Source organism: Podospora anserina, chromosome 6 (assembly GCF_000226545.1).
Source record: "Podospora anserina S mat+ genomic DNA chromosome 6, supercontig 2".
Lineage (NCBI taxonomy): Eukaryota > Fungi > Ascomycota > Sordariomycetes > Sordariales > Podosporaceae > Podospora > Podospora anserina.
Genome location: NW_001914857.1, coordinates 1,846,875 through 1,873,408, shown reverse-complemented (window position 1 = coordinate 1,873,408; position 26,534 = coordinate 1,846,875). Strand labels below are relative to the sequence as shown.

General features: G+C 55.4%; 10 protein-coding genes across 10 annotated transcripts; 5 read left to right on the top strand and 5 right to left on the bottom strand.

The window, feature by feature from the left end:
- Window positions 1-38: 38 nt before the first annotated feature.
- PODANS_6_1330 (uncharacterized protein) lies at window positions 39-3,200 on the top strand (the record flags this gene model as incomplete). Its single annotated transcript, XM_001910337.1, has 3 exons — window positions 39-316; window positions 378-1,953; window positions 2,013-3,200. The coding sequence occupies 3 exons, from the start codon at window positions 39-41 to the stop codon at window positions 3,198-3,200; spliced, it is 3,042 nt and encodes a 1,013-aa protein (XP_001910372.1).
- A 526-nt stretch (window positions 3,201-3,726) lies between these two features.
- Window positions 3,727-5,817, bottom strand: PODANS_6_1340 (uncharacterized protein; the record flags this gene model as incomplete). The annotated part of the gene is made up of 3 exons (XM_001910336.1): window positions 3,727-3,853; window positions 3,943-5,657; window positions 5,728-5,817. 3 exons carry the CDS (start codon window positions 5,815-5,817, stop codon window positions 3,727-3,729), a joined length of 1,932 nt encoding a protein of 643 aa, XP_001910371.1.
- A 1,658-nt stretch (window positions 5,818-7,475) lies between these two features.
- Window positions 7,476-9,710, bottom strand: PODANS_6_1350 (uncharacterized protein; the record flags this gene model as incomplete). Its single annotated transcript, XM_001910335.1, has 3 exons — window positions 7,476-8,888; window positions 8,968-9,506; window positions 9,602-9,710. 3 exons carry the CDS (start codon window positions 9,708-9,710, stop codon window positions 7,476-7,478), a joined length of 2,061 nt encoding a protein of 686 aa, XP_001910370.1.
- Window positions 9,711-10,487: 777 nt separating this feature from the next.
- On the top strand, window positions 10,488-11,540 carry PODANS_6_1360 (uncharacterized protein; the record flags this gene model as incomplete). The annotated part of the gene is made up of 1 exon (XM_001910334.1): window positions 10,488-11,540. One exon carries the CDS (start codon window positions 10,488-10,490, stop codon window positions 11,538-11,540), a length of 1,053 nt encoding a protein of 350 aa, XP_001910369.1.
- Window positions 11,541-11,716: 176 nt separating this feature from the next.
- Window positions 11,717-13,468, bottom strand: PODANS_6_1370 (uncharacterized protein; the record flags this gene model as incomplete). Its single annotated transcript, XM_001910333.1, has 2 exons — window positions 11,717-13,138; window positions 13,202-13,468. 2 exons carry the CDS (start codon window positions 13,466-13,468, stop codon window positions 11,717-11,719), a joined length of 1,689 nt encoding a protein of 562 aa, XP_001910368.1.
- Window positions 13,469-13,912: 444 nt separating this feature from the next.
- On the top strand, window positions 13,913-16,233 carry PODANS_6_1380 (uncharacterized protein; the record flags this gene model as incomplete). Its single annotated transcript, XM_001910332.1, has 3 exons — window positions 13,913-14,355; window positions 14,433-14,625; window positions 14,683-16,233. 3 exons carry the CDS (start codon window positions 13,913-13,915, stop codon window positions 16,231-16,233), a joined length of 2,187 nt encoding a protein of 728 aa, XP_001910367.1.
- Window positions 16,234-17,163: 930 nt separating this feature from the next.
- On the bottom strand, window positions 17,164-17,986 carry PODANS_6_1390 (uncharacterized protein; the record flags this gene model as incomplete). Its single annotated transcript, XM_001910331.1, has 2 exons — window positions 17,164-17,520; window positions 17,573-17,986. Coding segments are annotated over 2 exons (771 nt in total), but the record flags the coding sequence as incomplete, so codon positions are not given.
- A 1,348-nt stretch (window positions 17,987-19,334) lies between these two features.
- On the top strand, window positions 19,335-20,681 carry PODANS_6_1400 (uncharacterized protein; the record flags this gene model as incomplete). Its single annotated transcript, XM_001910330.1, has 3 exons — window positions 19,335-19,403; window positions 19,469-20,115; window positions 20,168-20,681. The coding sequence occupies 3 exons, from the start codon at window positions 19,335-19,337 to the stop codon at window positions 20,679-20,681; spliced, it is 1,230 nt and encodes a 409-aa protein (XP_001910365.1).
- Window positions 20,682-21,650: 969 nt separating this feature from the next.
- Window positions 21,651-23,037, top strand: PODANS_6_1410 (uncharacterized protein; the record flags this gene model as incomplete). The annotated part of the gene is made up of 2 exons (XM_001910329.1): window positions 21,651-22,889; window positions 22,951-23,037. The coding sequence occupies 2 exons, from the start codon at window positions 21,651-21,653 to the stop codon at window positions 23,035-23,037; spliced, it is 1,326 nt and encodes a 441-aa protein (XP_001910364.1).
- A 248-nt stretch (window positions 23,038-23,285) lies between these two features.
- PODANS_6_1420 (uncharacterized protein) lies at window positions 23,286-23,631 on the bottom strand (the record flags this gene model as incomplete). Its single annotated transcript, XM_001910328.1, has 3 exons — window positions 23,286-23,304; window positions 23,367-23,510; window positions 23,582-23,631. The coding sequence occupies 3 exons, from the start codon at window positions 23,629-23,631 to the stop codon at window positions 23,286-23,288; spliced, it is 213 nt and encodes a 70-aa protein (XP_001910363.1).
- Between the last annotated feature and the right edge of the window lie 2,903 nt (window positions 23,632-26,534).

Below are 26,534 nucleotides of genomic sequence, written 5' to 3'. Positions count from 1 at the left end.
TCGACTGAACTGAACACCACACCCAGCAAGTGCCCAGCATGGCACAAGCGCCCATGATCGCCGTGCCTCTCAAGGCCACAAACGAGATCGACTGGATCTCGCCCCTCAAGTCGTATATCCAGAATACCTACGGCGATGACCCGGAGCGCTACGCAGAAGAATGCGCCGCCATCAACCGGTTACGCCAGGACATGCGTGGTGCTGGTAAGGACAGCACCGCTGGCAGGGACCTGTTGTACCGGTATTATGGCCAGTTAGAGCTTCTGGACCTCCGTTTCCCGGTTGACGAGCAGCACATCAAGATCTCCTTTACATGGTAACATATGCTCATCATGTCCCGGCTTGTTGAGATGTCCTTCTAACCTCGGTTGATCCAGGTTCGATGCCTTCACGCACAAGCCCACTTCGCAACACTCACTGGCGTTTGAGAAGGCCTCTATCATCTTCAATATCTCGGCCGTACTCTCCTGCCATGCTGCCCATCAGACTCGAACCGAAGAATCCGGCCTGAAAACCGCCTACCATTCTTTCCAGGCCTCGGCTGGCATGTTTACTTATATCAACGAAAACTTCCTCCATGCGCCATCGGCAGACCTGAGTCGGGAAACGGTCAAAACCCTGATCAATATCATGCTGGCACAGGCGCAGGAGGTGTTCCTCGAGAAACAGATCACAGACCAGAAAAAGGTTGGGTTATTGGCCAAGCTCGCGAGTCAAGCAGCTACTCTGTACGGAAAAGCAGCCGAGGGTGTCCAGGACAATGTCAACAGGGCCATTTTCGAAAAGGTCTGGCTTCAGATGGTGCAAGCCAAGTACAACCTCATGACATCGATGGCGCAATACTTCCAGGCCTTGGCGGACGACGATGCGAACTCGCACGGTATGGCTATTGCACGTCTACAGGTGGCGGAGGCACTTGCACGTGATGCGAACAAAATCTCTCACAGTTTCCCGGGGACGTTGCCTCCAAACGCAAACTTGAACGCGGATGCGCCTTACATATTGCAGGAAATCACCAAGAGGCACTGGGTGGCGGTTCAGGACAAGCTACGTGAGCTTAACAAGGACAACGATTTCATCTACCATCAGCCAGTACCTGCCGAAGCAGGTGTCCCACCTGTGGCCAAGCTGCCTGCTGCGAAGCCTATCCCAGTGAGCGAGCTCTACGCTGGGCAAGACATCTCCCGAATTACCGGGCCAGATCTGTTTGCCAAAATTGTGCCGTTGGCGGTCACTGAGTCGGCCAGCTTGTACGACGAAGAAAAGGCGAAGTTGGTCAGAGCTGAGACAGAGCGGGTTGATCAAGCTAACAGCGAGATGGCTGCGAGTTTGGATTATTTGAGGCTGCCAGGTGCTCTCCAAGTTCTGAAGGGTGGCTTTGATCAGGAAATTCTTCCCGATGAAGATTTCAGGACATGGTGTGTGGACGTTGCGGACCACGAGAATCCCGGGACGATATTCGACTCTTTGCATGGTCAGAAACAGGCCATCATGACTGTTTTGGACAGGAGCGCAAAACAACTAGATATGGAGGAAAGCGTGTGTGAAAAGATGAGGTCGAAATATGATAGCGAGTGGACCCAGCAGCCAAGCTCGCGACTTACTACGACTCTACGGAGTGATATTCGAGGCTATCGGGAAGCTTTGGACGAGGCAGCACGGAGCGATCAACAACTGTTCACCAAGTTGCGGCAAAACCAGAACGAGTTTGACGAGATGCGTCTTGCTGCGGAGACTGGCGAGGTGGATGCGTTGTTCCAGAGGGCGGTTAATAAAGGGCGCAAAGCCAGCAATACGAATAGCCCGTCGACTGAACCCAATCTTTTGGATGCCGATTTTGATGATGGGGGACCGAGCGTTGTTGAGCAGATTACCAAGGTGGAGGATATCCTCAAGAAGCTGAATCTGATCAAAAGGGAACGCACCCAAGTGCTCAAGGACTTGAAGGAGAAGGTGGGTTGTCTACCAGGAACTCATGGGGGCAGTATGAGAGCGTTTGCTAACAGACACAGGCGCACAATGATGACATCTCTCAAATCTTGATTTTGAACAAGAAGAGCATTGTCAAGCACGAGCAGCAGCTGTTTCAACAGGAGCTCGAGAAGTTCAGGCCTTACCAGACCCGTCTCGTTCAAGCTACTCACAAGCAGGCGGCGATGATGCGGGAGTTGACAGTAACGTTCAACAACCTCCTTCAGGATAAGCGGGTCCGCGCGGAGCAGAGCAAATACGAATCAATTCAGAGGACGAGAGCTTCCGTCATCGGCAGATACAAGCGGGCATATCAGGAGTTCCTGGACTTGGAGGCTGGTCTCCAGAGCGCCAAGAATTGGTACAAGGAGATGAGGGAAACGGTGGAGAGCATGGAGAAGAATGTTGACACGTTTGTCAACAACCGGCGGTCTGAAGGAGCGCAGTTGCTCAACCAAATCGAACAGGCCCGGGCAGCAAGCAAGAGCTCACAGGCTGCGTTGGAGCAGGAGCGGTTAAGGGGTTTGATGGAGCGCATGTCGATGGAACAACCACCCTCACCTCCCAAGCAGTCGAGACCGGCGCCGGCACCGCTCACCTTCAACACCGGGCCGGCGTATCACAAGAGCAGCTACTCCTCCGGGCAGCATACACTCCCCAGCTCTCCACCCCCGACCCAGACCACCTACGGGCATCACCAGCAACAGTCGAGCCAGTCGGGGTTCAACACCATCTACAACCCTAGCTCTCACGGCCGCATCCCCGGCCCGGCGTCTCCTCCGGCAACACAGTCGACTTTCAATCTTGGGGGACACATGCGCGGACCGGCTTCCCCGCCACCGAACCAGACTTCGTTTGGCCACAACACGTATGGGAATCCCAACGCACCACCACAAGGCTATCAGCAACCACCTCCTCAGCAGCAGCAGCAAGCTGGTGGTGGTGGGTATGTACCGCCTAACTTTGTGCCTCCGCCACCACCACCTGGACCGCCACCGCTGGGGCCGCAGCAGATGATCAACTATGGGGATGGGTATTATAACCCGAATGCGCCGCCGAGACCGGGGTCGGCTTCGCAGCACCAGCACCAGCACCAGCACCAGCACCAGCACCAGCAGCAACAGCAACAGCAACATCAGTTGTATCAGGGACAGGTGGGATATCCGAATCCCAATCAGGGGGGTGGTGCTGGGCAGGATCCTTGGGCTGGGTTGAATGCGTGGAAATAAGGGGTGGGGGGGAAGGGATGGAAAGATTGATACGGGGTAAGGGGGTAGGAAGAGAGGAGAGAAGTGGAGTTAAGATATCAAAATATATATTCATATCACACACTTGAAAAGTGTCCTGTTGGAGATGGAGACAATAACTGAGAATTGAAAATGCAATGATACAACACAAAACACTCAAGCCAAGCTAGTTAAAAAGGGACGGAACCTATCCAACAACAACAAAAACAAGCAGGCAGGCAGGCAGGCAGGCAGGCAGGCAGGGCGCGAGCTGCAGTGGTCTATGTGTAAGAAGCCAACAAATCAAACCAGCAAACCAGCTGTAAATGCTATATATGCCTTTCTTTCTTTCCTTCTCTCTCCTCTCTCCTAAACAGCCAAAATAAAAACACTATGAAACCCCCGTGCACTGTGTTTTGGCCCTTCTTCTTCTCTCGGTCTCTGTCTGTCTGTTGTAAATGTTGATCTTCTGTCTTTCTATATTCGTCCACCTTTTGCAGCCCCCCCGTTAGATCCCTCAACCGTGAGCTCAGATCTTGGCCTTGGGCGCCTCAAGAGTAGGAATCAACAAGTCCCTCATCTCGCCGGCCGCCTCGCTGAGGTAGTAGCTCATCTTTTCGCTCCCGAGGCCCTTGCTGACAATGTTGAAGTTCAAGCTGCACACCAATCAGTCAGTAATCTTGTTCACCCTATCCCACCACACCTGCCCAGGAAAAAAACCAAAAAAAAAAAAGAAAAAACCTACCTATTCTCATTAATCATATACGCAATCCCAAACCCCTCATCAATAACCTGACTCCACCCGTACCCGTTAAAAAACTCACTCGACAGCTGGCTGGTGCTGAGATACCACGAGCTAGAATACCCATACGCCGGATCCTGATACAGAGCCGGCACCTCCTCCCCCTTGCCCAACAACCTCTTCAGCCCAAACAAATGCCTGTCCACGCCCTTGCCGTCGCTCGCGGCAGAGATGTACTCCAAGTGCCCATCAATCGCCTTTCTGAACAGGGTCACCTTTTCAGAGTCGGGAATGGCAGGATCAGCCATGCTCTTGCACCAGTTCGCTGACTCCTCGGAAACAGTCCTGCAAGTCTCGGTACGGCCTTGTTGGAAGCGTCTGGTAGCGGCAGACTCATACGTAGGCCTGTTCTTGCCGTACATCTTGAAATACGCCAGCTGGATGATCATCTGCACGTACGCGTCGGGGCTGCACTTGAACTTCTTGATCAGCCCCTTGCCGTATCCCTGGTACGCCTGCACCGCGAGCTGGTGCTGGCCAATGACGTTGTTGAAGTCGGTGATGGCCCTGTCGATTTCGGACTGCACCTCCTTGTTGACGACAAACTTGACAACCTGAGGCTCGGGCAGATTGCTCCGGACAGTCGGGTCGGCAAAGTCGAGCTTGTTGTTGAAAATGACGTCGTTGACAAAGTCATTCAGCCTGTGGGTGGGCGTGCCGTCCATCATGGAGTGCTCCCCCATGAAACCCGACGTGCCATTGTCGTTGACAATGAACTGAAGCGGCTTGTCATACCACCTGTTCTGCCCGTCACCATGCCAGTAAGCATGCGCGCGCTCCTCAAGCGTCACAGGAGCCGCATCGTCAAGGCAGACGACAAACGAAGCCGACTCAATCGCCTCGAGGGACTGGGCGTTCTTGGGGTCGGCAGACAAGAGCTTCGCGCGCGCGTCGGTCCAGACATCTCTGTTCTCCGACGTCAGGGCGCCAACAGCAGGAACCCGCTGCCCGGCGAGCTCATAAACCCGACGGAACGCCTGCTCCAGCTCAGAGGTATTAAGCTGCTGCCCGTTGACCTCGTGCGCGACCTTGAAGAACTGGTTCTTGCGGATCACCAAAATGTGCTTGTTCTGCGCCGGGTCAAACTTGACGGGGTAATCCGCCGGCTTGGCAGCCACACGGCTGCAGTTGAACATCCACTTGTAGCTATCCATGCAAATCGGCAGCTTCTTCATGTACTCGGGCTCCAGCGTGCCCGTGTCAACCTGCTTCTTGAACTCGAGCGCGGCGGTGGTGATGGCCGCCGCGCGCTTGGCAGGGTCACGGCGGCGCTTGTCATCGCGGTGAGAGTAAAAGTAGCTGACATAAGGGACGACGGGGTCGCGGTAGGAGAGGTAAGCGGCGTCGTTCCACCACTCGTAGATCCAGTTCTTGTGCTTGGGGTCCTCGCGGCGGGCGAGGAGCTTCTCCTGGAGCTTGCGGCCGGGGCCGTTGGGGGCGATGAACTCCTGGACCGCCTTTGTGCTCTTCTCGAGCTCGGCGGGGGAGAGGAGAGGCTTGAGGGACTTGAGGTAGCGGGCCGCGGTCTCTTCGAGGGTTGGGACGGGGAGCTTGGGGAGAGAGTCTTGGAAGCGGAGCATTGGGCCCTTGGACTTGTCCTCGACGTAGCCGGCGGGCAGGGAGGAGTTGTTCCTTCTAGAAGCCATTGTTGCCAATCTCTGTTTTGGGGTTGCCGACTGTGTTAGCTGTATGCGCGGAAGAAAAAGAAAGGTTTGAGAGAACACGAACCAGTGGCGTCTGGGTTTGTTTGGGAATGATATTCCTAAGAGCGGGCGACCGAGCCTCTGTCCTTGCGGTCCTTGCGATCGCGGCAAACATCCCAACTTCTCCTAGGCAAGTGGAGCTAAAAAGCCGGGGAAGGGGGGGAATTAAGGAGGCAACGGACAGACAGCAAAAGATTTGTTTGGGGGCTGGGAAGAAAATGAAAGACGTCAAGGAGAGGATAGTAGGTTGGGTAGTAGGTGACCCTTGTGAATTTACGATAGTACAGAGTGGTATGTAGTAGTAGTAGAGAGAAGAGTAGCCGCGGGACGATTGACCGAAGCAGGGTCGGCCCTTTCTTTGCGTGATGCTTTCCGCTTTCTCCGCGAGCCTAGGTAAAAGGATACACAGGTTCGGGGGTCCGGGGTGACATCGGCATCGGTTATACTGGCCTTCACAGTTATGTATGTATGTATGTATGTATGTATGTATGTATGTATGTATTAAGCCCCCCCCCCCGCGCGCCCAACACACATCTCCCTCTTGCGTGCGTGCCTCGTCTCGTCTGATCCCTCTTGCCCTGGGGGGGCACTTGGAAAAAAAGCAGGTGCATCAGGGTGCGCTTGTCCGAACGACCCCTGAAGCCGAGGCTATTTGCCGTCATTCAGTCTTCCAACGCTGCAAGCTGGCCGTGGGGTTACCGAGTCAGCGGGGCCGCCCCTTGTGACCATGCCGTTGGCGTGTGAAGGGCCTTCCCTGCTGTTCTGTGACGGATGCCGCGCTGAGCCTGACGTCGCTTTCGTCCCTCCCTTCCACCGGCTCGTTACGGCCTAGCGGAGGAAGCCGAAACAGGGAATTCACATGCCAGCGGAAAACCTTATGCATATTGATACCCTCTCCTCCTCCAATCGCACCTCTTGTAAATAATGCGCGCCGATGAGTGAGTGAATAAGCTTTGCCCGGGGCAGATGTCAATTATGCACCTTGTACCTGTACACTCATCATGACCAAAGACCCTGAAGACCGGAGATAGTAGGCCCAACCCGTACGACCATGATCATATATGTAAACCCAATCCGACGAACTACCTACAGCATTCCCGGGTCATCGACAAGTCCGGTGGTCACAAGGCTAGGTATTTATCTCCGTCCCACCTGCAAGAAACAACCTCGGCCTACTACTTACTGTTAGCGGTACCCCTATCACAGCCTCACGTTGTGAGATTGAATATAAACAATACGCCAAAACACCGATTACACCAATCACTACCTCATCTAACGTAACTTGCAGACCTTTTCTCAAAAAATATCCTCCCCAGAGCCATCAAGACCTCGCCTCACCCCTCACTAACCGCTGCATTGTAATAAGATAGGTAGGTATTTTGATACAGAAATAGTAAAGCCATAACAAAAAGGTGCCCAGTGTCTTTCTTTTCATACGCCCACGCATAGCATTTGACGACACCATTTGCTTCCCAGAGCTCCCATAAAAACCATTCATCCATCCCTCCCCTGCACAGAGCACCGACCCTTGACGCCAATGAACAGAAAATAAAAAGAAGAAAAAGGAAGTATTTGTAAAGGGTGCACACCTTGTAACCACCTCCTGGCCGAGCTACTTGGCCCCCGCGCATACCACAAGTAACGCGTTTCTGCATCTCAGAAACCCCAAGGTCTTGGAGTCCCTTCTTCCTCCTCCTGCCCAGACTCAGATTCCTCACTGCGAAACTCCACTCCCGAACCGTAACCCTCCTCCTCAGCAACCAAATCGCCATACTAAGACTCATATCTCTTGAGCTGCCCGTCAGCACTAAGCGGCTGCACCGACCCAGCCGGCGCCGGCGCGTCAAACGTCACCCGTTCCCCATCAAGCCCCAGCTCTTGCACCATGCGGATGCCCTGCTCACCCCCCGTGGCAACAGCCTCCTTGAGCCCCTGCTCAACCTCGCGGACGCGGCGCTTGAGCGAGAGTCTATCGAGGAACAGTTGCTGCCTCGCCCTCTCCAGCTCACGTCTTTCCGACTGCAGGATCGACTCCATCTCGTCAAAGTACTTGAGCTTGAGCTCGTCCTTTTCCAGCGTGATGTTCACGCAAGCGGAGACGAGACGGGTCATCTCCCGCTCCTCGTGCGACGCAAGACCGCCGGCTCTGGCACCAATGGCCGCAAGAGGAATGTTGGCCAGCGCGCTGGTCTTGGTGGTTGTGGTCGTTGTCGTGGTGGTGGTGGTGGTAACCTCTTGCCTGATATCCAGCTCCATCGACTCGCCCTCCTTCTCCTTGCCCTTGCCATTGGCCTCGGCATCCTCGGGAACGGCATCGAGCTTGCTGCGAAGATTCTGCTTCAGCAGTTCGGCCGACTTGCCAGCAGCAGCCGCAGTGCTGGCCGGGTCCGCAAGGCTGGCCAGGAAGCCCACCACCGACATGACCGGGTTGTCGGTCTGGCTGAATGGTAGCTGACCGCCATGACTGCCCAGCATTTGCAGGCCAACCGGTGCATCCACCTTCTCCGACTCCAAGTACTTGTCCTCGATATCAAGCTGGAGGAACTTGAGCACGCACTCCTCCCTGGTCCGTGTCCCAACATAGTCAGCGATCTCACCCCAGTCGTCGTCGAACCTCTCAAGACCCTCCAACAGCCTGAGTGTCTCAGCATCGCTCCATGGTGCGTCCCTGTCGAGAATAGAAGAGTATGTTGGGTTCTCCATCCGGGTGTAGTGGGCACTGGTTTGATTTCCTGGGAGGCGGCCCTCGAGGTAACAGCTAGGGCAAAGGTCGTACTTGGCCTTCGAATTGGGATCGGCCTGGGAGCTGTGGTAGTAGATGCGCGTGCAGTCGGTGCCGCAGTTGTAGCAGTTGACTCTGATGATGGGCGTCTTGGTGAGCTCGTCGGTCCCGGATACACCGTTGGTCACTGGGGTCTCTCCATTGGTCTTGCTCTCGGTCTTGGTGAGCTTGGTGTTCTTAGCGTTGGCCTCGTAGATATTGCGGCCGACTTCCAGGTTGAGCTCAGACTTTGGCGCGGGTGTAGCGCTCGCCTTGACTTCTGTGTCCTTGTTAGGCCGCCCCTCAACGGTGGCAGGGTCTGCGGCGGGTTGCCATGGCTGAAGGCCGCGAGGAGTATCGCAGATGATCTTGAAGTGGCCAGTGAACGGTGGTCCAACGTGCGATGGGCGCTGTTCTGTGTCGACCTGTGGCTAAAGTCAGTACTTTTTTGTTTTTTTTCTTTGTTTTTGTAGAGCATATAACATCGCGCCAAGCGAAAAGTACCTGGTAGTTGATCAACCCCCACTGCTCGAGGAAAGAGTGGACTCTCATGATGGCGCAGACATCACCGGCCAGGTTGCGACGGCAGGCAGTGATGGTGAGATACTCGACTGGGTTTAACCTGTAGGCATTGATCATAAAATCACGGTAATCCTTGTAGACAGCCGGTGTCTTGCTTCGATTTCTGTTGTTGAAGAACTCGGGCAGCGCTTTCCTCTCAATGCTGTGGATGGTGTTCATGTCGAACCAGGCGCTGTAGCTGGGGAGGACGATGGCATGGGTTTGCGAAATCAGATGTTCTCTGGCGGCATTCTCGACGGACTCCTTGGTCTTGACCTCACCGGTCCCCTCGTTCCCGGCAGCGCCATCGGCTTGGTCAGCGCTGCTCTTAGAGGCGTCGCCCATCTCTTCATCTTCGCGGGCTGTCGATTCCGCAGGGGGACGATCAGGCGCGTCCAAGGGATTATCGGATGAGGCGCCTGGTGCAGGCGTGGTGCTGTCCTGTTTGATTGTTGGCTCTGGGCCATCACCCATCTGTACATCTACACATGGCGAAAACACGTTAGCCCGGGACTGGGCGGCCAAGACAAGACAAGACAAGACAAGACAAGACAAGACAAGACAACAATCTACAAACCTTCGTTCTGGTCATTGACATCCGGGAGAGGGGGTTGCGAAAGAATTGGGTTTGCGCCAGGGGATGCACCGTTGGTGGGTGTCCCGTAGCTAACCATGCTCTCATCCATTGTGACGGCGGCGACAGTGGCGATGATAGACGCAAAACCAAGACGGGGCTAATGAAATCAATAAAAAAAGGGCGACGATGTTGAGTCTGCAGGCCAAGGAGCGCAGCCCAATGCAAGCAAAAGGCAGCTGGCAAGAAGTGGATGATCCAAATGCTAAGTGCAACCGGTGGGATCTTGATTCGAAGTGGGCTGTCAAAAATCCAAGATGTTTGCGGTCGCGATGGGGGTCGCAGCTTCGGGGAGTTCGTGATCCGTCAGTCGCGTTGGAGAAAATGTTGTTCGCGCGCCAGACCACGGTGAGGGAAGGAGCCCGCTTTTGCCAGTTCTCAGCTCAGCCTGCTGCAACTGCCAAGCACTGCACCCACCACCAAGCAACGCCCGTGTCACGTGGGACACAGCCCACCAGCCACTCATATTGTCCAAAGCACGCACCAGCCATAAGTGTCAGATGCTACAAGCCACAATGCTAAGCAACCCCTCCGGTTCTGGGAAAATGCCCCACTTTTACTACGGTCCCACGGTCCCACGGTCTTCCCCCCCCATGCGCTCAATCGCAAGGTCGTCAATCAGAAGCTAACCTCGGGCCGCCGCAACCCGTCATCGACAGTTGTGTGATTGATTCTGCGCATCTGTCTGCATCTGCTGCTCCCCCTTGGGCATTCCCAACTCCGGCCACGACTCGGCTCCGGATTTTCACCGATTGAACCTCTCCCCCTTCTTCGGCAGCCGGCCTCCGAGTTTGCACCACTTCAACAGATCCCCAGTTCTGCTATCACGATGCTCTCCACCACCACCCGCCGAGCCTTCTCGGCCCTCACCCGTCCAAGCCTCCAATCCGCAACCCTCTCTCCCCTCCGCTCTACTCCCGCCGCCCTCCACCGCCTTCTCTCCGCCCTCGCCGTCCTCGAACAACGCGACGGCAAGCTCAACACAGGCTCCCTCTCCGCCATCACCGCCGCCCAAAAACTCGGCGGCACTATCCACGCCTTCCTCGCCGGCAGCTCCATCAAGCCCGTCGCCGAACAAGCCGCCAAAGTCCCCGGCGTAGAAAAAATCATCGCCGTCGACAACGCCGCCTACGACAAGGGCCTCCCGGAGAACTACGCTCCCTTGCTGGTGGAAAACATCAAAAAGGGGGGTTACACCCACGTCATCGCCGGGCACACCGCATTCGGCAAGAACCTCCTCCCCCGCGTAGCCGCCCTCCTGGACGTCCAGCAAATCTCGGACATCACCGCCATTGAAAACGACAAGACTTTTGTCCGGCCGATTTACGCCGGAAACGCGATTGCTACCGTTGAGAGCTCGGACGAGGTGAGGATTATCACCATCCGTGGGACTGCATTCCCCGCTGCAGAGCCGGCTGATGGGACAGCGGCAGTGGAGGAGGGGGTTGACCCCAAGGTTGAGAGCGCTACCGAGTGGGTTGGGGAGGATCTCGCCAAGTCAGACAGGCCTGACCTTGCGACCGCGCCCAAGGTTGTCAGTGGGGGGAGGGGGTTGAAGTCGAAGGAGGAGTTTGACAGGATTATGCTCCCGTTGGCGGATACGCTGGGAGCGGCGGTCGGTGCTTCCCGTGCGGCGGTGGATAGCGGGTACGCGGACAACAGTCTGCAGGTGGGACAGACTGGCAAGGTGGTGGCGCCGCAGTTGTATTTGGCGGTGGGGATTTCGGGGGCTATTCAGCATTTGGCTGGCATGAAGGATAGCAAGGTGATTGCGGCGATTAACAAGGATGGTGATGCGCCAATTTTTCAGGTGGCGGATGTTGGGTTGGTGGGGGATTTGTTCGAGAAGGTGCCTGAGTTGACGGAGAAGCTGAGGGCGTAGAGGATTTGATTTCTTGTTAGATGTACTAGTTAGATGTACAAATATCCAGCCGTGAGCCGGCCGGCCACAGCGGCCTTTTTTTTGGATGAATCTGATCTGTTTTTTGATACAAACATGGCTCCTACTGCTTGGTCCTTACATGTCTTTGCTACGCATCGTGCAAACACCATTCACGCTCACCTCGCCCCATCCCCCAAAACAGCCAACATATCCTCCCTCCTCACAAACTTCTCTCTCTCCTTCCCCGTCCCGGCCTTCTGCCCCCTCTCAATCTCGGCCCTGTCAATCGCCTTCCAATCCTCCCAGCTAACCACCCTCGCATTGCTATTCCCCTTCAAAGCCTCCGCCTTGACAGCCTCCCACCCCTTCCCATCCTGCCCCCACTCCCCCTCCGGCAGAAACTTTTCCATTTTGGTCAAATCCTCGGTGATGGCATCCGCCGTGGTGAAAGCATCCATCATCGTCTCGGCAATCACCCCCTGAGGACCACGTTTCACCCAGCCGGAACAGTACAGCCCCTTGAAGTGATGCGGCAGCTCGATATGTGGCTGATGGTGAGCAGGGTGGGAAGAAGAGGGGAGTTGATGCGGGCGGTGGAGTTTGGTGAGGACGCGGCCGATGCCGTCGTTTGGTATCACGCCGGTGGCGGTGTTGAATGGTATGCCCAGGGGAGAGAATTCGGGGAGGGGTGTGGACTTGTACCCGATGGATTTGAAAACGTACCTTGTGTTGAAGGTGACGGTTTTGGGCTGGGGGGGGAGGCGGGCGGTGGCTTTTTGGTTGTAGTATTCCCTGTGGTTGTTTGTTTCGTAGTCGGTGGAGGGGTGGTGCTGGTGTGGGTTTTGGAGGACGGTTTTGCCAAAGGTGGCGGAGGTGACCCAGTTTGGGGGGGTGGAGGAGGGCTGTTCAGGCTTGTGGTCGAATTCGAGAGGGGAGAGACAGAAGTCAAAGGTGACGGAGGGGTAGGGGTTTGACGGGTTTGGTGGGAGGGAAGAGCCCTTGCTGAGGAGCTCCGTTCGTCGCTTTATTGGTGGGGGGAGGACGTCGTAGGCTGTGGGGTGTTCGAGTTCATAAGGACGGACCTCGACACCCGGGAGTTTGTAGAGGGCGCGGAGTTCTTTGGTCGTGAAGGCTGCTTGGATGGGCCCGCGTCGACCGATGATGCGGATGTTGTGGGTTTTGCTTTTGGAGAGGGCGTCAAGGGCGTGGGCGGCGATGTCTGTTTTGGCGAGTTCTTCTGGGGATTTGAGGAGAATACGGGCAACGTCCATGGCTACGTTGCCGTTGCCGATGATGAGGGTGTCACCATGCGCCCCTAGGCTAAGGTCTGGGTTGAGGTCGGCATATTCTGGGAGGCCGTTGTACCACCCGACAAACTCACGGGCTGAAAAGACTCCTTTGAGTTCTTCCCCTGGAATGCCGAGCTTCCTGTCTTCGGAGGAGCCATAGGAAAAGACTACGGCGTGGTAGTGGCGGAGAATGCTGGATAGGGGGACGGTGGCGCCGTCTGGGTGGTCACTAGAAGCACCGACGGTGACATTGCCGATGAAAGTGAAGTCAGGGGAAGCGGCTACCTCTTCAAATTTCTCTCGACAGTTCTGGCAACTTGTCAGTGATTATGCTTTTGCTTTTACAAGGGCGACAGCATCATGTATACCTACTTTCACTTCAGCATGGTCTGGAGCAACGCCAAATCTCACAAGCCCATAAGGAACCGGCAAGGACTCATACATGTCCACCTTGGCGTGTTCATTGTTCTTCATGAAACGGTACGCCGTGTAGAAACCAGCCGGACCGGAGCCGATGATTGCTAGCCGGAACGGCTCAACGGTGGTGGAGGCCCTCCGGACCTGGTTTGTGTATGCCAAGGCGAGTTGTCGAGTCCATTGTTGAAAAGCCCTCGGCCTTGCCTGGGCGATGGTGGCCATGAGGAATAGAGCGGGTGCCGAGCCCACTGGTGGTGAGCTGATATCAGTTTAGAGTAGAGAGGTTCACGCACAAAGAAGAAGACTGCAGCCACCAGCCACATGTAATAATTAATGCGGCTCACGGACCGAGTCACAGTGCAAAATTCAGGGTTCGGGGCCCGGCTCCGGCGCTGCTAACGGCGTTGTCGGCCCTACAGTTCGGATGTTTTAGTGGGGGCATGGCCGGAGATAGCGGGGTCAGCCCAGTGATGTCGCAGCCGACAAGGGAAGCTTGGAGCTTGGATCGCAAAAACCCCACCCCGAAACAAGGGCATCAGTGATCACAGCCCCGCCCGAGCATCACTTCAAAAACAACGTCAAGGCATGGCTGACAGACCACAGATCATGGCGATAATTATGAGTGCGACGACCGAGGCGGTGTGACACTCGGAACAAAATACAACCATGTTTCATCCAGTCAAGTCCCGCGGCGTTTGCTCCCCCTTCCCGTCTCGGGATGGCTGGCACAGCTCGAACAGGGCAGAGCTGACAGCGCTTGCATGGTTGCCCCGTCAACGCTTGTCAAAAGAGGATCAACTGCACCACAAGCTGAACAGCTCCGGCATTGACGTCCTTTTTGATCCCGCGGGGCCCTCTCTTGTGTGTTTTTTTGCATACCGCACTCCTCCAATTATCACCACCTCCAGAGAACCACAGCGTTGTAAGGCGCCGGTCGCAAACATGGGGGGCTCCAACCAACCGTACATGTACGAGCCAGTCTTGAAGGACGACGAACGCTTCCCTGTTCCCGTGTTTGACCCCAAGGCCGTCACTCGGGCGAGTTATGAGAAGAAAAAGCCGAAGCCGAAGCCGAACGGCCCGCTTGTCTCGATCAACCGCCATCCAGAGTATGCAACTCCACACCTTTTTCTGCATTTCTGCATTCCAGTCTTATGCAGGAACCAGGTACTAACATTGACCATAGTGCCCATGTCGTCCCGACAGGCCGGACCAACTTTAGGACCCTGGGTGCCTCGACCAAGAGCTGGATCAAGGGGATGAGAGCTGTGCAGCTGTGTTTGCGTGTGCTCGAGTTGATTGCCGCCCTTGGTTTTCTGACTCTGTGCATTCTCTTGAAGGGGTTTGAGGAACTAACAGGATGGGTTATGCGCGTCACCGTGAGTCCTTGCGTGTGGAATATCGACTCTCAGTCACATGGTCTAACACTCTGCTAGTTTGGTGTCGTGATCATCCACTGCATCTACTCCATCTACCACCACTCCAAGCCAGCATCCGGCAAGACCCCCGGCTCATCAGCAGCCTACCAAGTCTTTGGCGGTATCTCCGACCTTGCTGTCCTCCCGCTCTACACCTACGGCATCTTTTCATGCCGCAACCAGGCTGACAAGTGGTCCACTCTTCTCACCAACCAAGATCTTGTCCAGAAGTACTTTGTCCCCTCCCTCTACTACGGTCTCATGGGCGCTGCTGGGCTGCATCTCGTCTCCCTCGCCATCTCCCTCTGGCTCGGCGTCGTGTTCCGCCGCATCTCCATGATGCCCCCAGACATGAATCCCCTCGAGAACCGCTTCACCTCCCGCGCCCACAAGCGCAACAAGTCCTCCATCGTTACCACCACCACCACCACCAGCTACTCGGACTCTGAAAAGCGCGTCAGCACCCTCTCGGACCGCATCCGTGACAGCATCCCAGCCTACGACCCGGAAACCTCCCGCCCCCCTTCCGTTCCTTTCATGCACACCCGTCAAAGCTCGTATGACTCCCAGGACTCAAGGAAGGGCCTCCCGTCGAGACAATACCAAATCCCCCACTCCAACCGCTCCTCCGGCACAGCCCAGGACTTTCAGCGCATGTCCGCCCCTCCTCCTGTTCCCGCCCATTCCAGCGGGCAATCTTCCCCAACCAAATCCCGCGCTTCCTACACCGAGCTCCCACTCGGAGAGACGGATCTCGGCGCCCCCCGGCCAAGGTCAATGTTCAACCCCCCAACCACCTTTTCCGACGACGATGACGACCACCCTCAGACTTCGGCTGTTAAATCCCACCACCCCACCCCGGTTTCCCCGTCGCAAGTCCAGCAGCCGAGGACAGCGAGGTTCACAGAGGCATGGTACACAACCCCCAGCCTGGTCAGCCGCACCGCGCAGCGAAACCCGCAGTACCAAACCCTCGACCCCGACTCCGAGTCTTCGGACAATGATGAAAATGATTTCAACTACAGGACTAATCTCGGACCCTCACCGGCCCATCCCAACCCGCTTGGTTCCCACCCCCCACGCTCCCCGTCCCCGCCACCAAAGAGGCATTCCACCCCCTTTTCAAGGCTGAGGGATTCAATCCTGGGGGAGGTCAGCCCCAATGACCGCCGCGTGTCTGGCGACATAACAGAGATGAAGACGCCTGCTCGGAAACAGCTGAATAGACAGAGTTCCATCCAGGCGGATTCGAGTTTTTATTCCAAGCCGTATGGGGATTTGAGGGCGAGGACGCCGCCGGTTATCGTGGGGAGTTTGGGGCTTGGTGAGGTTGTGGAGGAGGAGGAGACGAGGAATAATATGAGGCAGGTGAGCAGTGGGAATGATTTTGATGGTGGGCCGGTGGGGGTGGGGGTGAGGATGAGGCATGTTAGCGGGCGGGAGGCGGAGGAGGGGAGGGCGGGGGTTACGCCTCCTCCTTTGGAGATTAAGAAAAAGAAGGGGAATGGGGAGGTGAAGGGGGGGCATGTGGCTGCCATGAGGAGTAGGTATTCGGTTTTGAACGAGTAGGGATGGGGGGTGGGATGATGGGTTGGGTTTTCTTAATTGGAGGGGGGGATAGAGGGATGGGTTTGGGATGGGATGTATGAATACCTATGTGAATGAACAGGTTTGGGGGGGGAAGGGGGGAATGTTATACATGTCTTTCTGTATCTAGTATCTCTGATGGCCTTGGTCACATGAAAGGGATGGGTATATTTACTTTTTCCACCGTCGATAACGTCAAGTGAAACGATGTTATGTTTGCTCTAAATCGAAACCTCCATCAGGACAGAGGTTTGCTGGAGCGGTAGAAGGGGCACGACCTTACTTGTTGTGGTTTGGGAAAGCCTTGCTGCTAGATAATGATCCATCTTGTTAGATGGGAAAGAAAGAAAACAGACCTGCCTGTCAAAACAATAATTTATTATATCACCCTTGACGTATGGAACAAGAAAAAAAGTCGAAAAACAGCAAAAAGCTCACCGGCCAACCCCCGGGCTGGGTGGCCGGTTACGAAAACCCGAGGGGGAGGGGGGTGGGAGTGAACGTCCTCTGCGGCTGCTCCTGGATCCGAATTTCTGAGCTCAACATATGATCAACACGAGATGAAACAGAAACATTGTCTGTCACTTAGATGACAAGCTTGTTGTCGAGCCCAGCCGTCTTCTAACACTTGACCATCCGACCTAAAACGCATGCCTCTCACCGCACACACTGATGGTGACTGGAGACGTGCGAGTACTGTTTCAAGTGATGACTTCTCGATTGAGGAAAAACGCGCCCAAACTCCAACCGCCAATATCCTACCCACCACTCCGAAAAAAGCAAACCATGCTCTCCCACCATGCCGTGAATAATGTCAACAAGTTACAGGATAGAAAACCCACCAAATGATGATAATCCCACAAGCACCCATGTCCTGTCCAAGGTTATCCTACAGTCTACGGTATATACACATCAAGACTCATTCAAAGCCCTCATGATCCTCTGATAAAACTTCCCCGCCTGCGCCCTAGGAAAAGCAATCTCATCCACCAAAAACTCCGGCAGCACATCAATCAGCGCCCTGTCCCTATTGGTATCCAACATGGGGTTATACTCGCACTGCGACTCATCCCCATCCCCAGACGACATTGTGAGTTTAAAATGTAATGCTGCCATCATATTAGCCACCGTTTTCTCTCCGCCGTCACAGGAAAACTTACTCCCATTCCTCCCAGTCTGCAAACAATCAAACTCGACCCCCTCCCCCCCCACATTCACCCCCCTGACGATCAACCCCGGATGCAAGATCCGCATACTAGATCCTCCTTCCTCTGCGCGCGCCAAAGTAGCCTCGCTGCACCTGTATCCCCGTCCCCCTCACCCCACCAACCCCCAACGTCTTTTTCATCGCACTCCCCGGCACCTGCGCCGTCACACTCCTGCTATTCGCCGCCGCTTCCGCATTCCTCGCAGCAGCCAACTTCATATTCAGCGCCTTGATCTCCGTCTTTTGCTCCGCAATCGTCTTGTTCAGCTCCGCAACCTGAGCCTCAAATTTCGCGATTTGAGCCTGGGCGGTTGACAGGTCTGATTGGAGGGAGGGGATGACAGCGCTGGATTGTTTAGCGGTGGAAAGCTCGGCTTTTAAAGAGGCAATCAGCTGGTCCGCGAGCTTGGATTTGGACTCGGATGTTTTCCGGTACGAGTCAAAGGTTTTTTCGGCTTGGGGGACGGTGGTGTCGCGGAGGGCGTTGTATTTGGATTCGAGGGCCGAGTGGGATTTGGTTAGGTCCGCCTAGGCGGCGGCGGAGGTCTGCTTCGGAAGAGGAGGTGGTTGTGGTGATCGGATGGGCGTTTCTATCTGGGGGCATGACGGAAAAGGAGCGCGGTTGGGGAGCGTGCGATGGTGGGGGCTGCTGTGTCGTCAGGAAATGGGCGTTCCGGGCGTACGAGGGCGGAGGGTTGAGTTTCTGGGATTTCGACCGTTTCGTCTGGGGAGGAGGAGGCGGAGGTTTTCCTACCTGCGACAGTCTTCTTGGGACGGCCGCGGGTGGTTTTGGTGGTTTCTGACGTGGTGGTGGTGTCGGCCATTTCTGTGTCTTCTTCTTCCTCGACTGGTGTAGTAGCCGCAACGGCGCGTCTCCCTCTTCCTCTTCCTGCTGGCTTCTCGGCCGGCGCGTTCTCAGCTGGCGCATCTCCTAGGACTTCCTTCTCTACTGCTGCCGCGACTCTCCCGGCAGCGCGACGCGTCGTGGCGGTGTTCTTTGGTTCTGGCTTGGTGACTTTTGACGCGGCGGTTGCCTTTGCGGCAGCTCCTCTCTTCTTTGGCGGCATGATGGCGGATGTGGTTGTTTTCTTGGAGTTTAGTTTGCGCGGTCTTCCAATGTTGGCAGCGGCAGTTGAGGTTGATGATGATGATGATGATGATGTGCGCGCGATTCCACCCAGTCCGTCTTCTGAATCCGAATCCACCAGCTCCAGCAGCTGAGAGCGGATCTTCGTTCTTAGCATCGAGCAAACCCCTGCCTGGGATTCCTTGACGTTTATGGATTCAAACAAAAATGCCAAAAGTTGAATAGCTCGAGACACAAAGAGTCCCGTGCGTCCGTTTTCACCTGAGCCTTACGCAATAATTACAAGCAGCAGTCGCAACCAAAAAAAAAAAAAAAAAAGTGTGGCGATGCGCAGTGCCCTGAGTAGCGACGCGTTAGGGGGAAGGTTTGCGGCTCTCTCAGCTCGCGTTGCCCTTGCAGTTTGTTTACTTTGGCGCAGGAGGGGCATTGTGCATGGGCCACCGCTTGGTAGCAACTACTACAGATACGGTTAGAGCACCCAGCTACGTGGCCCAGGCCCACTCAGTGTCGCACAAACCCCCTGGTCTTTCAGCCACTGAGTGGCGCTTGCACATGGTCGTCGGTCGGGTCATGCCGCTGGCGGGCTGGCTGTCGGCACACCTGCCATTGCTCCTCGGTGCATTCAACTCCCCCTCGCCACGACACATCACCCATTGGCACTCCTATATAAACGACCCTGTAAACCCATTGCTATCACCTTGTCTGACCTGCCAGGAATCCTCAAACCCCACTTCTGGTTGAACCGACACCTAGCAGCTGTGCGACATCTCGCACCGCTGCGCTGACAGCATGAGCGACAACAAGCGCTTAAGAGATCTGGGGGCGGGCTTGACCTCGGGCATGCTCCTTGCAGCTGGTGTACGGACTATGCTGTCCCCTACGTGCGCATATGTGATCTTGTGTTTGCTGACTCCGTCCCCCAGGCCCTAACCGCGTACCTGCTACTCAAAGATGTCGTCGCCCCCTACTTTGCGCGGGTAGTCGACCCAGACCACGAGAAGAACGAAGCGACACGAAAAAGGGCACAGGCGAACCTGCAAAGGATACGAAAGAAGATTGCCGAGAACAGCGCAAATGACGCAGCCAACACAGATGCATCACAAAAGACCAGCGTTGAGGACTTGATTCTGAACGAGTACGAAAACCAGGTAGCACTGGAGGTCGTCGCGCCAGAGGACATCCCGGTTGGCTTTGACGACATTGGAGGATTGGAGGAAATCATTGAAGAAGTGAAGGAGGCTATCATCTACCCATTAACGATGCCACATTTGTACCAGCATGGTGGGTCTCTCCTGGCTGCACCATCTGGCGTGCTGCTGTACGGCCCACCAGGCTGTGGCAAGACGATGCTGGCAAAGGCTGTGGCACACGAGAGCGGTGCCTCGTTCATCAACCTTCACATCTCGACACTTACGGAAAAATGGTATGGCGACTCCAACAAGCTGGTCCGTGCCGTCTTCTCTCTGGCGCGCAAGCTTGAGCCCGCCATCATCTTCATCGATGAGATTGACGCTGTGCTGGGGCAACGACACAATGGCGAGCACGAAGCCAGTGGCATGGTCAAGGCTGAGTAAGTGGCCCCTGTTGCCGTTTGATATCGTCTTATTCCTGACCTTGCCCAGATTCATGACGCTATGGGATGGTCTCACCTCGTCCAACGCCGCCGGTGTTCCTGCACGCATTGTTGTGCTCGGTGCCACCAACAGGATAAACGCCATCGACGAGGCCATTCTCAGGAGAATGCCCAAGAAATTCCCTGTTTCTCTTCCGGGAACTGAGCAGCGTCGTCGCATTCTCGAATTGATCCTCGGGAATACCAAGCGTGATCCGGACTTTGATGTTGAATATATTGCCAAGGTCACGGCGGGCATGTCTGGAAGCGATCTCAAGGAAGCGTGCCGCGACGCCGCCATGGTTCCCATGAGAGAGTATATCCGCCAGCATCGTGCGTCCGGGGCGTCCATGTCCCGGGTAGCCCCTGAGGGCGTCCGCGGTATCAGAACCGATGACTTTTTCGGTCGGCGAGGCGGACAGGTCCTTCATGTGCCACCGCCTGCTGCTACTAATGGGCAATCCGAAAGCGAATGGCGCGATGTCGAGGAACTCGAAGAGGACATTGTTACCACGCTCTCATAGAGGGATGGGTGTATGGTTCATGGTTCATGGCATTGATAAGATAAACGAGCAGCGATAGATCAGAGTGTCTGTTCGTATATCACGAACAGATTGGGGGTTGGCGGAACAAGCGATTGACACAGCGGCATGCTTCCCCGGCTGGACAGACAAGGGGGGGAGCGAGTTTCATCTCCAATATCTCCAAAGTCTGCTTTAGAGTAATAGATAACCAACCAGACACACGAAACAGGTCTCTATCTCATGGTGATAGTGATACTTCGTGGCATAGCCTTTAGCCGGCGTGCTGGCTGCTGTCGGCCCGGAGCCGAGCCTTGGGCACTGACACGGCAAATCAAGATGGATGGCCATGTTCCCCTCATTACCCCATAGGAATGAGAGGGCAGACAGGAAGAGATTTCGGTAACGGGCTGACGTGACAGTGCCCTCGCTCTTTGCTCAGAGTCATCATACCATGTAAGTGAGCTCGTACATTGCTGTCAAAACGGGTTCATCCGCGGCAGGCAAGCACGTCATTTGGATGACCCACTGCGCTTTTGCTGTAAGTTGGCTACGGCGCTACCTGATTTGTCACATGTTTGCCACCAGAACCCCAAGTACCCCCCTAGCAGAACAACTCCTGTCCGACTCCGGAGTAAAGAGCGGTCGCGATGGCAGTGTGTTACAGACTGACCAGCCAACCCCCAATCCCCGAATCATATCATCGAATACTGACAACTCTTGGAGGGAAAAGACGCAACGCTGTCCCGCGCTGATCCAGTTTTCCCCGGAAAATCCATATCATATCATATCGTATCATATCCTCTTCTCGACTCTTTGACTCTACAACACAAAGCATTGGCCCTCCTTCCTCTTGTGTTTCCGATACCTACCTTACCTTTGCGGCTTCCATCCCGCAAAAACCACCCCGCCTCCAACAAACCTGATATTGAGTCACCTGCCTGTCACCCACCACACAGGAACTCGCTCCCAATGGCTTCCCCAAGTACGCCCGCGCAGGCCGCGAAGAAGGCCCTCTCCAGAGTCGATCTCGATGGCCATGCTCTCCCCCCATCACCTGCCCCGTCGAGTCCGCACCCTGGGTCACGCCGGTATGCTCTCGCAACCGAGCTCGTCTATACTGACTCCAAGGACCAGTATGGTGCCTCGAGCATCCCGATCTACCAGTCGGCCACCTTCAAGCAAACGTCTTCCAACGGCGGCAACGAGTATGACTACACTCGATCGGGAAACCCTACCCGGACCCATCTTGAACGCCACCTGGCCAAGATCATGAATGCGACCCGCTGCCTGGCTGTCGGCTCGGGAATGGGTGCATTGGATGTCATTACACGCCTTCTGAAACCGGGTGACGAGGTTATCACGGGCGATGATTTGTATGGTGGCACGAACCGGCTTCTGACATATCTGAAGAACAACCAGGGGGTTGTTGTGCATCACGTCGACACCACCAACGTCGACGCCGTGAAGGAGGTGATTACGGAGAAGACGGCCATGGTTCTGCTGGAGACGCCGACGAACCCGCTGATCAAGATCGTCGATGTCGCGTCGATCGCCAGAGCATCGCACGAGGCCAACAGCAAGGCATTGGTTGTCGTCGACAACACCATGCTGTCGCCCATGCTCTGCAACCCTCTGGATCTCGGCGCCGACATTTCCTACGAGTCCGGCACCAAGTACCTCTCCGGTCACCACGATATCATGGCCGGTGTCATTGCCGTCAATGACGCAGAGATCGGAGACAAGATGTACTTTACTATCAATGCTACCGGCTGTGGACTCTCCCCCAACGACTCCTTTTTGCTCATGAGGGGTGTCAAGACACTGGCCATCCGCATGGAGAAGCAGCAGACCAGCGCTCAACGAATTGCCGAGTTTCTCGAGTCACACGGCTTCAAAGTTCGCTATCCAGGTCTCAGGTCTCATCCCCAGTACGATCTGCACTGGTCCATGGCTCGTGGTGCCGGTGCCGTGCTTTCCTTTGAGACTGGCGATGTCGCCCTTTCCGAGAGGATAGTGGAAGCTGCCAGGCTCTGGGGCATCAGTGTCAGTTTCGGCTGTGTCAATAGCTTGATCAGCATGCCATGCCGTATGAGCCATGCTAGCATCGACGCAAAGACAAGGGCGGAGAGGCAGATGCCTGAGGACATCATTCGCTTGTGTGTGGGTATCGAGGACGTGGACGATCTCATCGACGATCTTACTCGTGCTGTAAGTTGTGATTCCCAAACCGCTTTCTGATGCATGGCTCGGTCTGACATCTTGACTCTAGCTTGTGCAAGCCGGCGCTGTGACGCTGACGATCGATGGCTTTCACGCAAATGAGGCCAACGGCGGAAGCTCGACACCATCAGCTTAGGCTCGCACCTAGCCATTACGACTGACGATTTTCGGACTGCACGGGAAACGGTGGGCGTCTGGGATGTTCATCTGGTTTCATTCCCCTTACAAGCATGCTGGGCGGATATCTGGGATACACCAAAAGTAATGAAATATACAACGACAACGGATATCGTTGTCAAGACGTTGAACGCCAAAAATCTTGTCCCCATCACAACACGCTCTCGGCCTCGAAAGCAACCCCAAACGGATGCTGCGGGCGGTGCTTCAAGCCCCAGTGCGGGCACTACAATCGCTTAGTACTACTAAAACAACTGCCTAGGAGACACAGGATCAATCACGACTCACCTCGTCAACCCGCTCTGGAAAAGCGTTTCGGTGATGGTGAGGTTGCTGGGGTTATGCTCGGCTTCCCAAGCCTTCAGCATGGGCGATTCCTCCTGTGAGGAGGACCCAGATTGACTGGACGGAGGGGGAGTGACCTGGTGTCGACTGGAACTATGGAACTTGTGAGAGGGAGTCCCCTCGGAAAATATGCGGCAGAACGGCTGGGTATCACGAACCTTTGACTGTGGTCCCCAGAAGCTTTGTCATCTCTCACGCTGTGAGGCATGGTCGCCTGGGGCCAAGGGGGTTTGGGTGGGGGCAGATGGGGTCTTCTCGAGTGGTGATGTTGCGGGTGCACAGGAAGCCTTCTTGCTCCATGGCACAACCGGGGGAGGATGGTGCTTTTATGTTCTGGTCATCCTCCTGAGACGACCAGCTGTATGATGACGGCCCTCGGTGTTGCGGGACGTCCCGCGCACCAGGCCGCTGAGGTAGAACGAGAGGAATAGAAAGGAACGGGGGGATCGCTCTAGCGTTGCCTCTACACTCATGACAACTTCCACCATTGCGCCATGCCCAACTGACCGGGGACAGATGTTTGAGCCGCTCACTTTGCAGGATGCTGCGACCGATCAGTCGCTGTGACACCTAGGGGCTTGGATGTGCGTTGGGCCATCTTGGTGTGGACATGACACCTCACTTTTCCCACCCACGGTCTCAGGCCATGTCCCTGTTCCGAAGATGTTATCTCGGTGGTACACGCATCATCAACGACGCCTCAGCGCGCTGCTCACGAAATGACATCGGTCAGCGTCATGAGAATGATGACCTCTGATACAAGCCGAGGATTTGGTGTTTTCGTTTTGCGTCTGATGCCGATTCGCTGCTGCCCTCCGACCGGTGGTGGTTTGCTAGTAACTATGGTACGACCACACCTTTTTTCTTCTTCTCACGATGCTTTGTTGGCATGCTGCCGGACGAGAGAGGGTCGGGCCCCCATGGGGGGCAACCGGTCTACGAGATATAGAGAGCTCAGATATTGCCGCGCAGCTGTGGCCTTGGGTTGTGCAGATGTATGCTGTATATCTGCAACGCGGCTCGATAAGACCGACGAGACCGAGAAGACTGTGTATGCTGGAGGCTAGTTGTTGAAGGCTTGTTTGCTTCGGATGCGGCGGTTACAGAGGGAACTCTCGCAGCCCAGACTCCTCAGGCTGCCAGTGTGCTCAGGAGGTCTAGCTGCGCTTTCTCTCTCAAGCACGACAGTTGCTGACATCTCCGTACATGCAGAGAGCACTTGGCTTCTTTTGTGGGTTATGCGCTGCTGCAAGATATTGCAGCGAGATTCCTGTGGCCTCGGGGTCTTCTTCTTTTGCATGCTCGTTTATCATGACAATACCATCTTGGTGTTGCGGGGGGGAACCTTGAGTCCTGCTTTCTCCTCGATCTCGACGAGATATTATTCTTTCTGCTGCCAACACCACACACAGCATTTTACATTTCCTGCGCTGTATTTCCAAAGCGGCTATCCTGGTTCAGCATCTTGACGGAATCAGCGCAGAAAAGCGGTGGATGTTTGGGCCTTGTTCTGCTTTGCCCAACTCTTCCTCCCTTTATGCGGCTGCAGCTTCCCGTTTGTTCGAAGCCACCTTGCACGATAGCTGGCTAATTGAGTGGTCTTGTGACAAGGCTCGTGGTTTGACACCCCACCCAACCCCCCAATCTTTTGAACGAGGTGCCGACATGCTGCCCAGGGTGATGGGGTGGGTGTCGGATAGATGGATGGATGGATGGATGGATGGAAGGGGGTTGGTGATAGGATCTTTTTGGTGTACCTAAGGGAAAGATGCGACTCGGCCGCCGCTGGGGGTGAAGAATGCTAGGAGAGGGAGGGATATTGCTCGCTTTTTCTTGCGTAACCCTTTTTGTTGTTGTACAAACACGGCGGCGGCGGCCTAGTTACCCCAGGCCACTTGGGTGCATGGTCTCCGTCCTGGTCTTGACCCAGTTGTTGTTGCACCGCTGGGACGGTTTCTCCTATCTCCTGCTCTGGGGGTGGGTGGTAGGTAGGTAGGTAGGTAGGTAGGTAGGTAGGTAGGCAGGTAGGCAGGTAGGCAGGTAGGCAGGTAGGCGGAGGGGGGGTGGGGGGGTGAGACTTGCACGACACCTATCATTTCGTGTTTGACAGCAGCAGTTCGCTTAAGGAGGTTTTTTTGTTCCATGCGCCCTCCCTGTCAAAAAGCTAGGTAGGTCTGGGCCTGATGCGATGCGTGGAAGGTAGTTTCTTCCGGCCGAGATTCGGGCCGTAGATCTCGGAATTAGGATTAGTTATCACCTTGGGTTGGGTTGTTGTTGGATTACTTCTAGGTGAGGAAGTTTGGCCCGCTCACTCGTTGCCGGGTTACATGTCGGGCAGCTCTGAAAGATTGCGCCATTTCTACGATCCTCTCTTCTCTCATGCGCATGGGGAGTAACACAGTTCTTCTTGCACACTTTTGACGGATGGCAGTTGGGGGAGTAGGTATATGGGGGAGCAAACATTTTGCTTTCGTTCCTGCACAGGAACCAGAGACTGAGCAGCAGCAGGAACCAGAGACTGAGCAGCAGCAGGAGCGACATACGCCGGCTGGGCGGCAAGGCCTACACGCAACTCAGCAAGATAATCGCAAAGGTACCGAGCCGACAGGCCCATCTGCGATAGTTTTCCGGGCTTGTCGTTCTTTGGGGGCATAATCTACATGCACTTTAGATGCCTCACCGGACCATGATATCAAGCCGCAACCACACCTACCTCACTTTCCCCTGCTTGCAGGACGCCATCACAAGGTCATATGTCCTCTCCCACATGCGTCTTTGGACCCCCAAAGATTTACACGCCCCCCCCCCCCTTTTCCGCCGTATCGGGTCCTACACACCACCCTCTTCGGCTGATGGTGTGAAGGAGGTTCGGGACGAGACGGCTCGTCTCGGGATAGGGGGGAACATACCTTATGTGTCTTGATATGGAGAAGAGAAGGGCAGGTACATGGATGATGTAATACCGGCACCTACACCAACAAAAGTCATTTTACCCCACGATGGTGAGAAGGTTGTGGAATGGCCTCGCTCACTTTCGGTATCTCGCCGAGATTGCCTTTTTGGCAAACACAATTGACATGCACGGCATGAAGAGATTGGGGGGAGGGGGGT